The 14,428-nt window shown below is 56.5% G+C and overlaps 1 protein-coding gene across 1 annotated transcript; it reads left to right on the top strand.

The window, feature by feature from the left end:
- The first annotated feature begins 138 nt into the window (after nt 1-138).
- On the top strand, nt 139-8,743 carry LOC117645083. Its single transcript, XM_034384997.1, has 2 exons — nt 139-492; nt 7,345-8,743. The coding sequence occupies exons 1-2, from the start codon at nt 352-354 to the stop codon at nt 7,756-7,758; spliced, it is 555 nt and encodes a 184-aa protein (XP_034240888.1). The 5' UTR covers nt 139-351; the 3' UTR covers nt 7,759-8,743.
- Nucleotides 8,744-14,428: the final 5,685 nt, after the last annotated feature.

Raw genomic sequence — 14,428 nt, 5'->3', positions numbered from 1 at the left:
GGCCCCGCGAGTAGTGCCGGGCCGCGCCACTTCGTCTGGCTGCAGCCTCCCCCCCCCCCTTCCTCGATCAGCTGGTCTGGCGCGGGGAGGGGGGGGGGCGTCGGCGCGGCCCGTACAACGCGGTCTCCTGTCTGTGAGTCAGCCAGTCACAGACCGCCAGCCAGTCGCGTTGCAGGCACCGAAACGAGCGGTCGGCAGTGAAAGCGAGACAGAGACAGTGAGAGAGACCTCCCCGCGTGTCGCGTTCGTGCGTGCGTGTGTGTGTGTGTGTGCAGCAAGCAGTCCGAGGCGTGTCTTGGATTTCCCCGCCACAGCAGCGAAGCAGTGCGAAGCAGTGCGAAGCAGCCCAGCATGCCGATGGGGGACGTCTCGCTGGCCCTGCCAGGCGCCAGGCCGGGCGCCTACCTGCAGGACGTCAAGATGTGCGGCACCGAGGCAAAGAGCGGCTCGCTCATCCTCGTGGGCCCCGGCAAGCACGCGCAGCCCGTGCAGGTGAGAGGAGCCCTCCGGCAGTGTTGCACAGTGGGCCAGAAGACCGACGCAGGCGGCCAAAACTCGAGACGCGTTTTGAGCTCCAGAGACCCCACCAACGGATTGCTCTCCGAACGAGGAATCCATGGGTGGGATCACACGCTCGGTTCGAGTCCTCTTTCGCGACTCTGGACCTCAAAACGCGTCTGGAGTTTTGGCCGCCTGCGGCGGTCTTCTGGCCCACTGTGTGTTGCCGGCGTCGAGAGGGTTGCCAACCTCAGCCTGCCTACTAGGCGATACGTGGGCGTCCAAGTCGCCCAGAAGGCAGGCTGAAGTTGGCAACCCTTTTAACGCCGGTGCATCGTTGCAAAAGTACTCATGTGGCACCCACCCGGGACACTGATAGGTAGTCCGACGAGCCACCGACGCATCGCGTGCCCGCTAAAGCGCGCTAAAGATAGGACTGCGGCGGTCTATTTGGAGCAATTTGGACAGAAACGGCCCAGAACTTGACCGCACTTCCGTGCTAGTTCGGCTCGCGGTTTCCCATTGGTTTCCCAGTGGCGTGGCGTTGCGTACTGTACCGGATGAAAACGGCCAGGCCGGGCACGCTGGACGACCGACGAGTACCACGCCGACTATCGCAGCAGAGAGAGAGAGAGAGCAGGCAAAGCATTCGAACCCACAAACGCATCTCACCGTCGCCAATTGCGTGTCGTTTCGATTGCTCGATTGCGAAGCGCGCGGTGCATTTGTCGATCCCTGGCCCTGGCGCCCCGGCCCGCCGCCACTTTCACCGAGTGCCCCTCGCCCCCGACGTCGACGCCCACCCGCGGAAGGACCAGGATGCCGTCGAGGAGTCGCACCGCCGAAACGCCTTGTTGCGCCACTGTTCCGAAAATGGTCGTGAAAAAATTGAGCCAGAAAAAGTGTTACATTTTAAACTGGGGTTGCTTTTGGAGCGACGTCCGTTGGGCTCCGCGAACGTGTTGCGACACGTCGGGGGGACGAGAGGCGGGGCAGGGTGGCGGGGCGGCGGGGCGGCAGGAACAGTGGCGCGGTCGGCTATCCATTCATCCGGTTCGTATGATCCCCTCCTCCAGCTGCAGCCCGGAGCAGCGTACGCAGCTGCAAGGGACGGCAAGGACGGAGCCCTCCTTGCCAGACAAAAGAGTCTGTCTGTCTGCTGCTCGGTCAGCTGTCTGCCTGACTGTCGGTCTCTCTGTCTGTCTGCCCGTCCGTTCATTTGCCTTCCCCGACGAAACCGCGACAATCCGTTGTCAGCAGCGGTGATGGTGGCAACTGTTGTAGGGCGTAGCGTCGTTGACGCCGCCCCGCCCCGCTCCGCCCCAGAACGCCGCTGCTCGCGCATTTCTCCGAAATACAATTGGCCGGTTGGAAGGCATGAAAGTCGTCATTGTCGGAGCGGAAGTAATTTCCCGGTCGCTTTGGAGGAATTCCCTGGTGGGTGTGTCGCGGTGGCGTCCTCGGCGTCTCGGCCTGCGAGCTCCACTCCACTCGGCACGAAATGCGGGGAAGAGTGGGGCGGCAAAGCCGAGACGCTTTTTGACGGATCACAGTGTGCATAATCAATGCGCGGCGTTCGACTCGGGAGGCCGTGTGAGGCGAATGGCGTGGCCCGGCCGGGCCGTCCGAGGGGCCTTCGCACAGTGGGCCAGAAGACCGGTGGAGGCGGCCGAAACTCCAGACGCGTTTTGAGCTCCAGAGTCGCTGAATGGGACTCGAACCGAACGTGTGACCCCACCAATGGATTGCTCTCCGAACGAGGAGTCCATTGGTGGGGTCACACGCTCGGTTCGAGTCCCACTTGGCGACTCTGGAGCTCAAAACGCGTCTAGAGTTTTGGCCGCCTGCGCCGGTCTTCTGGCCTACTGTGCTTCGGGGCTCGGCGTCAAGGCTGACCCGTGCGCGGCGTGCACAGTGTCGTGACCCATGGCCTGCCGTTGGCCTGCCTCCGGCACTATTCGGCCATCGGCACGCGCGCCACCTTACCGCAAGCACACTGCCAGCACCGCAAGGCGGTCCGGGAACAATGCAGCCGTCTCTGTCGCACTCACGGAGCGTGCCCGGGGGCGCGCCCGGTGCGAGAGGGACGCCACCACCGGCCGGCAGATGCGCGTCCCAGGGCCCCATCCACTTCGGGGAGCCAGTCGTTTGGCCTCCAGCGGGAGTCGAACCGTCGCCAATGGCTCGGCGTTGCGCAACGGCGGCGGCGGCGCCTCGCAACGCCGCGAACGGAGCGCGGCGGAGCGCCGCAGAGAGCGCGCCGACAAAAAGAGAAGCGGTCGCGGTGACCGTGGCTCTTTTTGTCTGCCAGTCTGTCGCATTGGCAGTTTTCATTTTTGCAACGCGGCGAGAAGCGAACGGTAACGGTAAAGAGACCCGCATGTTTCTGCTTTGCCTGTGTGTTAGTGTGCGAGTGTGTGAGTATCTGCCCGTCTGTCTGTCTGTCTGTCTGTCTGTCTGTCTGTCTCCAAGCGTATGCAACCAGGGAAGTCATTCTTCCCCCTGCTGGTTCCTGCCTGCTGCCGGGTTTCGGCCCTGCTGAACGCACGCGCGCGAATCCAGCAAGGAAGTCGTGGCCCCGTCCGGACCCTTGCCTTGCGACGACGCCCCCCCCCCTCCTCCTCCCCCCCCTTCCCAAGCTCCTGGCGTGTGCCAATGATTGCCCTCACTGCATGCGCGCATTGTTGAAAAGCCCCGGGAGCCGGCCATCATCGTGCCTATGGCGACGTCCTCCGCGACGAGTCCTGCCTCGCTCCCTCCCACGGAGCCTTCACTCGATGGAGAGAGACAGAGCCACTCGATTGCGGTACCTCCAAACCCCTGCGGCCAGGCGTGACGGACTCAGTGGGGAAAGAAGAAAGAGTCCGTAGCACAGTGGGCCAGAGGACCGGTGGAGGCGGCCAAAACTCAACGAGTTTTGAGCTCCAGAGTCGCTAAATGGGACTCGAACCGAACGTGTGACCCCACCAATGGATTGCTCGTTCGGAGAGCAATCGATTGGTGGAGGTCACACGCTCGGTTCGTATCCCGTTTAGCGACTCTGGAGCTCAAAACGCGTCTACAGTTTTGGCCGCCTCCATCGGTCTTCTGAGCCACAGTGAGTAGGCGTAACAGCCCGGCAACAATGTGGGAACAGCTTGTTTTTGCAGTGGCGCCAAACAGCTAAGATTAATTCTGAATGGGTGGCCTACGTCATGTAACGCGGCGGGCATTGCACGTAACCGAGATAAGGGCAGAGGGCCCTTTCAGACAGACCCGCAGGGACCCGAAGGGCCTCTCGACTTAATCAGCGGAAGTCGCCGTCGTCACGGGCTAAATCCGCGAAAATGAGTCAACCTTTTGAACCTGCGCTCGGCAGACAAGGACGAGGTTCTCACGACAAAAGGCGTCTGCTTAACTTGACCGCCCCGCATGCTCAAGACAGACAAAAACAAGTTTGAATATTTTTCCGAGGTGCTTGAACTGGATTTCTCACCCGGACTGAGCTTGCGCGGGGCACAGCAGCACTTCCAGGTCCAGGATGACCCCTCGAGTCGGGCATTTCGACATCGTTACGTTCAGGCCGGCCGCGCTAGGCGCTGCACAGTGTAGTAGCCGAACGCCAGCAGCGCCAGCACCACGCCCCAGAATCCAGGTCACACGCTGCCAACTCATTTGCGCGAAATTTCCCACGTGTCTGCGAGACATTTCCCACATGGCGGGGACGGCATTCCCCCTTTTCGGACTAAGTCGAGGCATTCGATTCGTTACAGCGGGGATAATTGGTCTGAGCCTTTCGAGCGGCGCACAGTGGGCCGGAGGACCAGTGCGGATGCGGCCAAAATTCCGGACGCGTTTTGAGCTCCAGAGTCGCTAAATGGGACTCGAACCGAACGTGTGACCCCACCAACGGATTGCTCTCCGAACGAGGAATCCATTGGTGGGGTCACACGCTCGGTTCGAGTCCCGTTTTATCGCCTGTGGAGCTCAAAACGCGTCTAGAATTTTGGCCGCCTCCACCGGTATTCTGGCCCACTGTGCGGCGTGCTCGCGTGCTCCTAAGAGACACGCGACTCACGGTGAGGTGCAAGTTGCGGACAACAGTGTAGGCGGCGGTATCGACTGCAATGACTTCGCTGTCACGCTCCTGAAGAAAGTCCATTCACTTTACGTTAGTCGCCGCTGGCGGTGCTCGCGCAGAAAATAGAGCGAATGATGGAAAAAGAAGAAAAAGGTCACTACGCGTTGCGAGCTAATAAACGCTTGTTTTGCGCGCCAGCCCACGCCTTTATTTATTTATTTTTAAGCAGCGACTGAATCGCACCCTCTTTTCCCGCCTTCTTTTTCGCAATAAATTTCACCATTTTCTCTCCCGCGCGAAAATATTTGGGTTAAGAGTCTCACGCAACGCGCCACTGACAAAGTGGCCGAGAGGTTTCATGCTATTTCTGCCCAGCTGTCTATTAACTAGGACAACGGCGGCGGTCCCCTCCGTCCCCTCCCTCTTCCTTCCTTCCTTTCATTCACCGTCTCTCTCTTCCCTCCATCTTTCTTCAGCCTCAACCCTCGTCGCCTAACCTTACTCACTTTCGTCCTTTTCCCGGCCTGTCGCGGACAGTGTTTTCAAACACGCGAGTATTTTTAACGCGTGCGTTCACACACACAATGGCGATGGGCGGTAGTGGTGGCGTTTCGGAGAGGTGTTTGTTTTTGTTTTTGTTGTTTTGCGGAAGCTTTGATCTGGGTCGCACGCAGTTGTATACACGCCGCGAATTGCTTATGGACCAGTTTCAGCACGGCTTTGCTCTGCGGTGGTTGGTAGCTCGTCCGGCAGCCTCCCTGCTCATCATGGGATGGCCAATTTGACCGTGCAAGTGCGTTCCGGCCCCGTTTCCCCGAACGCGCCTTTGTATGTGAGCGCGCGCGTGTGTGTGTGTGTGTGTGTGTGTGTGTGTGTGTGTGTGCGTGTGTGTGTGTGTGTGTACATGTCGGTACGACGAACTGTGATGCTGGGTTGGGGAAGCCCCCCCCCCTCCCCTTTCAAACTGCGCGCCCCAACGTTGGCCGGGTCGGGTGCGCCGGTCGGCACCCGCTTCTGTGCTGGCGAGCGGCCAGCGAGGCGGCTCGGCTCGGCTCGGCTCGGCTCGTCAGGACAATGGTCGAGGTTTGTTTTCGCGGCGCCGAAATGAGATGCACACGTCCTTGTCGCTGGCCGCGAGCTGCGCTTTGGGTTCGCTTCGTTTTCGCGCTTCGCCTCGCGGCCGACGACGCCGCGGGCGCGTTTCACAACACTGCAAGTCGGTGCACGTCCCACAGTGGGCCAGAAGACCGGCGGAGGTGGACAAAACTCTGGTCGCGTTTTGAGCTCCAGAGTCGCTAAATGGGACTCGAACCGAACGTGTGACCCCACCAATGGATTGCTCGTTCGGAGAGCAATCCATTGGTGGGGTCAGGTCACACGTTCGGTTCGATAGTCCCATATAGCGACTCTGCAGCTCAGGGGGCGCCCATAGTTTTGTCCACCTCCACCGGTCTTCCGGTCCACTGTGAGACGTTTTGACCTCTCGTTTCTCACTCAGCTCGAATTAGGTCGGGATTTCCTCTGCGTCTTTCTCGCACTGTCTTTCTCCGCGGACTCCACGTGCGCGGTCTGGTCTCCTTCCACCGTGTCGTCTTGTCGCCTTCGGAATGCCTCGGGAATGCCGCGCGTACAGTCCAGCATCCTTTCATGGCTTCCCCCTCCCGGCCGAAGGCCCGAAGGCGCCAAGCGTGACGCTTTGTGTGCGTGAGTCATGCCCTACGAACCCCCCCCCCCCCTCTCCTTCTCTCTCTCTTACCTATCTCGGTTTCCATCGTCACAAAATCCTCTCCATCGGTGAAAGTGTGAAGTCCGTGGCGGTAAAGCCTCTCGAACGAAAGAGTCTGGAAAGCGACGCGCGGGCCATCGATGTGACGTGATCGTGACAACAACAACGTCAACAACAACTACAACAACAACACGACAATAGCAGTAAAAAGGCAAGGCGGTGTCGATGACTCGACCGCTCCGATCTCCATACGGACGGTCGGTGTCAGTCAGCTCACCGACACCCCGCGCTCGAAAAAGAAATGCCGACAAAAATTTGCATTGTCCCTTCCGACACGTGTGAGTCTATTCGCGGGCTACGCCAGGCTACGCGCTACGCGACAAACAACAACATCGGCATTGGAAAACGGCGCGGATATTGTTGTTGTTGTTGCTGCTTGTTTTGTGCCGCGTGGCGTTTGGCCGTGGCAGATGGGTCCGGGCCACCCACTGCATGACTCACACGGTCGCAAGGACTTTCCCATGGCATGCCGGGCGAGAGAGAGAGAGAGACGCCGATTTCGACGCACCGCGATGCGCCTTGCGTTGCCCGGCGTTGCGTGCAAGACGGCGTGGGACCGTGGAGGGCTTGTTGCTCGGCCAGCCGAGCCTCATCGCTCTGTCTCTGTCGCACTCATGGCGCGCCCGTAGGGCCAGTGGGGTGCGAGAGAGACGAGACGATCCTTTGGAATGGCTCGGCAGCAGACGCCACTCGACCTTTTCCGCCTCATTCGCGCCCTTACTCGTTGCCCAAGGAGTTCGCTGATCCAAGGAGTCGTTTCGTCTCTCTCTCGCACTCCTACGAGACGCTCCGCGAGTGCGACAGAGTGACGAAATGGTTTCGGAATCGGTGATACAAGCGCAGTAGTGTGGTAGCCCCAAAGTGGCGGCCCACTACTAGGAGAGTTCCATACTACTGCGTTCCATTCGATCGAGTACCGCTCCTCCGCGGTCTGGGACTTCCCCGCCTCCGCCGAGTGCACCGAGAGCAGCGCGTTGACGACCTGGTTCTTGTGCCGCAGGTGAAGGTGTACCGCACGTCGCTGGAGCACTTCGCCGTGGTGTACCCCCAGAAGAAGGTGTGCCGGCCACTCGGCTTCGTGAACCTGCGCCACACGGAGGTGTCGCGGCTGCCGGGCCTGGGCGACAAGCTCGGCGACAAGCTCGGCGACAAGGGCAAGGGCGAGGCCAAGGCCCTGCACGTCCACGGCAAGGCCATGCGCCCGGCCGCGGCCTCGCTGCCCCGTCAGTACCAGCACCACGCGGGCCTCGTGGTGCGCAGCCGGCAGTGCGACTCACCGCACACGCTCACCTTCCTCACGGACTCGCCCAAGGAGCTGGAGTCGTGGCTCTCCGCCTTCGACACCGCCAGGACGGCCACCGTCGCCGAGGCCCTGCGCGCGCAGCCCATCCTGGAGGAGGGCGACGAGTTCTAGGCGGCCGGCACGGCGAGCATCATGCGAAATCAGTTTTACAGCGCATCCCGCGAGGTGCATGTGTCTGTCTCGTTTTACGGCCGCAATGAAACGCATGCCATGTGTAAATCTCGACGTGTGCGTCGTTCCCGTGTCGGGTCACCAAGGGCAGGCAGCTCGACTCCACCAGGACGTTGCCGTCGAGTCCTTTGGAACGAAAGCGTCAGGGCGGTTGTGCCAGCAGTGCTTGTGTGCGGTCTTTGGAGATGCTGTGAGGGGTCCGTTCAGAGTCTGAATTGCGGTCAAAATGATGTCAATTTGTTCAAGTTGGAACCAAACTGATGCCAATTTGACGCGGATTTTTCGCATCACGAACGAACTTTGCACTTATTTGGAATGCCCTTCTGCAGTTTCAACCGAAAGCAGGACTTCCCTCCTTGATTTCCAGTGGTTGGATGCCGTCAGATCAAACGCTTGTAAGCGTCAATTTTGTTCCGCACCCTTCTAAGTGAAGAGTCGCTTTCTTAATATGAGCTACAGTACCAAAGCAATCTTTTCGTCGTCGGTATAGTAAGCACAAATTGTTTGTGTTTCATTCAGTAGAATTTTTGGATCAGGCGTTTGCAGTATCTTCACCTTCTCTTTCTCGCATACCGTTTTATCATTTCACAATTATAATATTATAATTTAGTTAAGTTTTTATGATCTTCCTAAGATGAGCAGTGGATTATTTTTAATCGGATGAGTGTAGTTAGTCTGTGATATGAGCGCGTTGCACGTGCGAACCAAAGTGATACAATATTTGAATTGTTTTTACTGCGCCTACCTAGGTGCTGGTTATTTATATTCTAGACTGTAAGTTTTGTGCTGTTGCTGTTTGGTTTTTGTTTGTTTGTGTGTTTTGTATCTTTGCGTCCAACGTATTGTATTAAAGTAGTGAATAGCTGTATTTTCTTGTGTACAACTTAATACTTTTTCGAACAATAAAAAATAAACTTAACGTTTTTATGTTGATTTTGTGAATGCACTCTCCCGATCCATACAACCAAACTACATCGAAAGCGGTGGCCTAAAAGAGACCTGAGAAATCCGCCTAAAATCTCAACGATGAACTCGTCGGTACAATGTGACAATCAATTATTCAATAAAGGGGGATAAAATTTAAAAATTCATAGACGCTGCTATCCACAGTCGATCTTTTCCAGCCATCATTCCTGTCCGCTTCTACCTATCACGACACCGCACGCGATCTGACACAAAAATAAATGAAGCAGCAAAAAAGAATTGATTGATTCTCGTATAAAACGCGGATCGACTAGGAAGGGACTGGGGGGAGTGTCGCAAGCTCCGCGGCGCCACGGCGAGCGCATCGGCCTTCACATTGAGGAGAAAGGATTGTGGTCTGAAGGCCGAGCGCGGCGCAGCGCGTGTACAGTGTACAGTTAGCGCTGGAAGCAGATACACAAAAGACACACACACTCGCATTGTGTCTGCTCGCAAGCATGGCTTGGCGTGCATACGGCCCCATTGATTAGGACGCTGCGGTCTTCGCTCTGTTTCCGGCCAAAGACAGCTTTTGTCGTTCGTTTCTAGAAAGCCTCGGCCGTAGTTCGTGCCCACCCATACATCATAGAAATTGGCCAAAAATGAGGTGTTCAATCGTGGTCATTTTCGATGGGAATTCGAACGGCTGGAATGGAGGGGCGCTGCGTTGGTTGTTGCCTCAGAGGCTCCTGGCCTGGGCCGTACGAAATCGGGGCGACGCCGCGCGGCAGGCGGAGTGATGGCTCCTTGAAGGTGAGCCTGCCCTTGTCCGTGATGCCCGTGGTACCTGTGGTGCCTGTGCCGATCGGGGTCAGCGGGTAGTACCCGTCGAGGAGCGTCGCTACCCGCCAGCCTACGCCAGCCCGGCCACGCCACGCCGCCGCGCTGGAGTGCTGCTATCACCACGTCGCCCTCGTTGCGTTCGGAGCCGCCAGGCCGCCAGGCCGCCGGTCTTGAAGCGATAAGACGAAGACAGCACGCTCCGAAAATGAAAGGCCGCACGACGAGCAAGACAAGCAAGACAGGAGGGAAGGGAAAACTTATTGCGCTAGTCCACGACTTTTGCTTTTGCGCCTCGAGCCCGGACGACGGAAAGCTTTCCCCCTCTAAATAAAGGAGAGCAAACTTGCGACAAAAATTCAAATGTTGGGTGTCCATGCCGAATGATTTGGCATTAAAAGTCCCGAATTTTTGCTATGCTGTGCGTCTAGTCTAGCCCAGAGCGGCCTCCGTTCACAAGATATAGAAATTGGATTGGTCACTCCCCGAGCCTTATGGGAGGTCAAATGGAGGGTCACCTGCCCAGCACGCGCTCGCAGGAAGGGTGGAGCAGGCCGAGCTGGCGACAGTGTCGTCTTGTTTACGGCAAACAATCAGCGGGGCTGACTGGGCTGGCAACAAAGCCGAGCCGAGGGACCGACCGGCAGGCAGGCAGGCCGTTGTCATGCGACTGGGAAAACACATTTTCTTAAGTGCGAAAATCTGCCGTCCGCCGTCCTACACAAACTACGCAACGTCTGCGTTTCAAAACACGCGCGGCCAAAGAAAACAAACCAGCTCACAGTTTGGACACGAACGCCCCACATCAGGGCACCTTGCACTCTGATGAGACTTCCGAAAATTCAGGTTGCACAACGTTGCATGCGTATTAAACGTCCTTTTTTCGTTTCTACAGTAATTTTTGTCTGCATTGTAGATAGTGTCAGATTTTCAAAACTCTAAAAAATATTAGCATTTTTTGATTAAAACTCTAAGGACGACCAAAGTAAATTGGCTCCAAACGTGTAGGGGCATAGTGTGCTCCCCTGTCTCCTGCTCGAACGGCTTGACGGATGTCCGCGACGCTACGCGACGCGCGGGGCAGTGGCTCCCTGGCTCCCCAGGGTGGACTTGTTTACCTGTTTACGAGCCAATCGCCAGGCATCGCCAGCCACGCGCAGCAACCGCATTGGAAAGAAAACGCAACCAATTTGCTTTTTCTTTGTTTTCTGGCGCCCCCGCCGACCGGCCCGCGAGCGAGGCCTCCTCTATCCAAAGGACGAAGCCCTGCGCTGCTACCGCGCCACGGGTGTAATACTGCTCTGTTTGATGACTCGTCTGTTTCTTCACACCACGGGCCCCCCATCACGAGGTAAGGTTATCAGCCGCGGTGGCTGGCACGCTGCCGCCCAGGGCGGACTGACCTGTTACGACAACGCCACGGCTCGCCAGCCACGCGCAGCAACCGCATTGGAAAGAAAACGCAACCAATTTGCTTTTTCTTTGTTTTCTGGCGCCCCCGCCGACCGGCCCGCGAGCGAGGCCCCCTCTATCCAAAGGACGAAGCCCTGCGCTGCTACCGCTGCCACGGGTGTAATCCTGTCTCTGTTTGATGACTCGTCTGTTTCTGTCACACCACGGGCCCATCACGAGGTAAGTTATCAGCCGCGGTGGCTGGCACGCTGCCAGCCCAAAGAACACGAAATAGTCACGATGACGTCACGGTGACGTCAAAATTTAGTCACGGAGAGAAATGTCAAAATGACTATTTTTTTGCTGAAATTTTGACGTCAATGTGACATCAAAATGATGTCATTTTGACTCTTTTCTGAATCAACATTTGTTTGGAGGACTCCATGGCGGACCTATAAGGTAAGGCACATTGAGTCACCTCCCAGAGGAAGCTCTTGTCAAAAATTGGTGGTTCAATTTCCACCTCTTTGGGGAGCAGAAGCACCGGCGCGGGCCGAGGCAGGGGGCGCTTTTACCTCAGAGCAGAGTGTAGACGTCAGCGAGAGAAAGTAATACTTCCATTATTCTTGGTCAATGGGACATATTTGAGTACGCTCATTTTGCCTACATTTGAGAACAACCGCCATTAAGCATTTAGACGGCCGTTTTCGGGTGTGGTTCTTTTTCAAATAACTTTTTCTAACTAAAAGCTTTGTGGAGGAGCCTTATGAGTGCCGCGCGCCACCTACCGGCAGGTAGCGGCAGTTGGCCCATGACACATGTTTGACCTCGCGTTGACATGCGACACAACTATCTGTCTTTATGCAGAGAATGGATACTGAAGATCTACTTTCTAACTCTATATTGGACTCCTATCTAGTTGCAAATGTTTTTCTCAGTACTTAAACGTCTATGTCACAATCATGTCACGCGTCGGTCAAGGCTGATTCTTGAAGTCACTAAGAAGTCACACGCAGTCATTCGAGTCACACCTTGACGAAAAAACCATCAAAATGATGTCCTTTTGATGTCACCGTGACTGTTTCGTGTTCTTTGGGAGGCCACCGGGCGGAGAGACAGACTCTCGATCAACTCGATCGAAAGCCGCGTCTTTTTCCCGCGCGCTCCAAAACACGAGTAAAAACGCGAGTCCATTTTGGCATTTTGGCGCGGAAATGGCGGCTGGAAAAATGAGACAGGAAGCGGAGCGGGCGGGCCCGTCCCCGAGCCAGCCAGGCCAGAGCCAAGCCCAAGCCAGACACGGGTGAGTAGCTGATAGCGGCGGCGTTGACTCGGCGCCGACAACAACTCAGCGGTCTCTCTCGCACCCCCACGGGACGCCCCATGGGTGCGAGAGAGACAGAACGGCGACAGCACACTCCGAATCAGCCCTGCAGGCGGACAAGACAAGCAAGGCTTTCGCTGGCCACTGCAGACTGGCCGTTTTAGCGCGGTTTTCACGGCCTTCCGGTCGGTTTCAGCGCGTTTTGGCGCCAAACTGTGCGCAAGGTCCGGCAAGGTGCTGCCGCGACGCGAGGTCCGCGGTCCGGACGGCTCTGGATAGCACGCCCACTCTAATCACTGCAAGAAAAAGTGTGAAGAGTACAACAAATGTACAACAAAAACTGTACAATAAAAGTACAACAGGGATTGTAGAAAGTACAACGAGAACTGTACAAACCACAACGAGGCCTGCACTGCCCAGCACTCGTCATGCCGGTTCCATTGTACTTGTACAACAATTGTTGTACTTTGAAGTCAATAAACCTGATAAAAAATTTGCCAGAAATTTGTGTACTTTTGTTGTGGTTATTTCCTGCAGTGATTGTCGCCGTTGATGAGTGCATGCTAACTAGTCTGCCCGGGCGGGCTGCGGCCCGGGCGCCGCGCCGCGCCCCGTTCTGGTAGGAACCAGTCTTGTTTTGAGACCACTAACGACGGAAGCCGCCAGCCTCGCGCCCCGCCATGGCCTGCAGGAAACCAGGGACGCCCGACTCAGCTTTTGAGCTAGCCAGTACCCCTTTCTGGAAAGTCCTCTTCATTGAGAAAGTTAAGCACCAAGTCATTCCCGGCCTCTCCAACACAATTAACTATCAATTTTCACACATAATGGTTGCGAAAAATTTGGAAAACTACAGGAGTGTTGGGAGAGTGCCCGGGTAAACAAGGAAACGTTTAAAGTGTCAACAGAGAGACAGTGCCGTGCCGCGTGCCCTAGAAAGGGCAGACAGAGATGATGCTTGTCATCCAGTCAAATTAATTAGTCCTCCTAGTCCCGATCTCCACGCGTAGTTGTTTTACTTGGCTGTCCACGTGCTGCCCGCGTGCGAACAGGAGTCGGTCCGGGCCGGCTGTCCCGGCGTGGTGGTCGTTGTTCATTGGCACCGGCGTGCTAGACAACCTTCTAACAAACATCCGTTATTGGTGGCCGTGGCGCGGTCTTGCTGCAGACCGGCCCGGCACTCTAGACAGATAGTGTGCATCCTGGGCACCTGCAGACTCATTTCGATAGACGCGTTTGTCGCTGTCTCCGTTGCACTCATGGGGCGCCCCGTTGCGGTGCGAGAGAAATAGTTGGCCTAAACGACTCACTCCGCTGGCAGGAGGCAGGACACGTGGGGTAGCGTGCCGGTCCAGTGGCGGTGTCACGGGGCTGCGTCGGAGCCGGAAAGGTGTACAGTGTACACTCCGCCGAGTCGAGCACGTGTATTGTGTGTGCAACACGGCGGCAGGCGGCAGGCAGGCGGCACCAGCACGGCCCAGACGCGGGTACAGCGCGTGAAGCGAGCGCGAGCAGACGAGGGTCGTGTCGTATGCACTCCTGGGAGTACTCATATCTTTCGAGCGGTCTCAAAACAGAAAATCATTCTTTGCTCTCAAAATCCTTCAATTCAGAAATTGCCCCCCCCCCCCTTTTCCTTTTTTAGCAGATGATACCTTTACTTAAAAACATACCTAAAACTACAACTACAAGAAACATAAAGGTGTCAGCTAGCTTTTACTCGAGAGTCCAAAAACCAAGTGCGTATCCTAACAATATAATAGGGGCTGGCTGCCGGGGCGGGCTGGTGTGTCTGGCGGTGAGGCGCAGCCTGCGCGGAATTCGACAATGGCACCCCCTCCTCGCGCGCGACGGCCTGCGCGCAGCATTGACAATCCCTCCCCGCTACAGCGCAGATGCACCGGGTGCTCGCAATCCAACGGGCACGGCGCGGCGGTACAAAGGATTCAGTTTTTACTATCTTTGGAATGAGCCCATTCTACCCCGTAGAAGAAAAACAAACGAGTATCATCTGCTTTCATTAACGTTCGTTGAATGAGATTTTTTGTTCAAAATGTCAAACGGTTCTAATTCTTTAAGGTGAAGGTCTGAACACATAGGACAAGATTTAAGATAATTTACTTTAATAGCAATCGAAAATGTAACAAAACTGTG

The sequence above is a fragment of the Thrips palmi genome, unplaced genomic scaffold (assembly GCF_012932325.1).
Source record: "Thrips palmi isolate BJ-2018 unplaced genomic scaffold, TpBJ-2018v1 HiC_scaffold_18, whole genome shotgun sequence".
Lineage (NCBI taxonomy): Eukaryota > Metazoa > Arthropoda > Insecta > Thysanoptera > Thripidae > Thrips > Thrips palmi.
The sequence above is the reverse complement of the archived record's forward strand: the minus strand, read 5'-3'. Positions and strand labels throughout refer to the sequence as shown.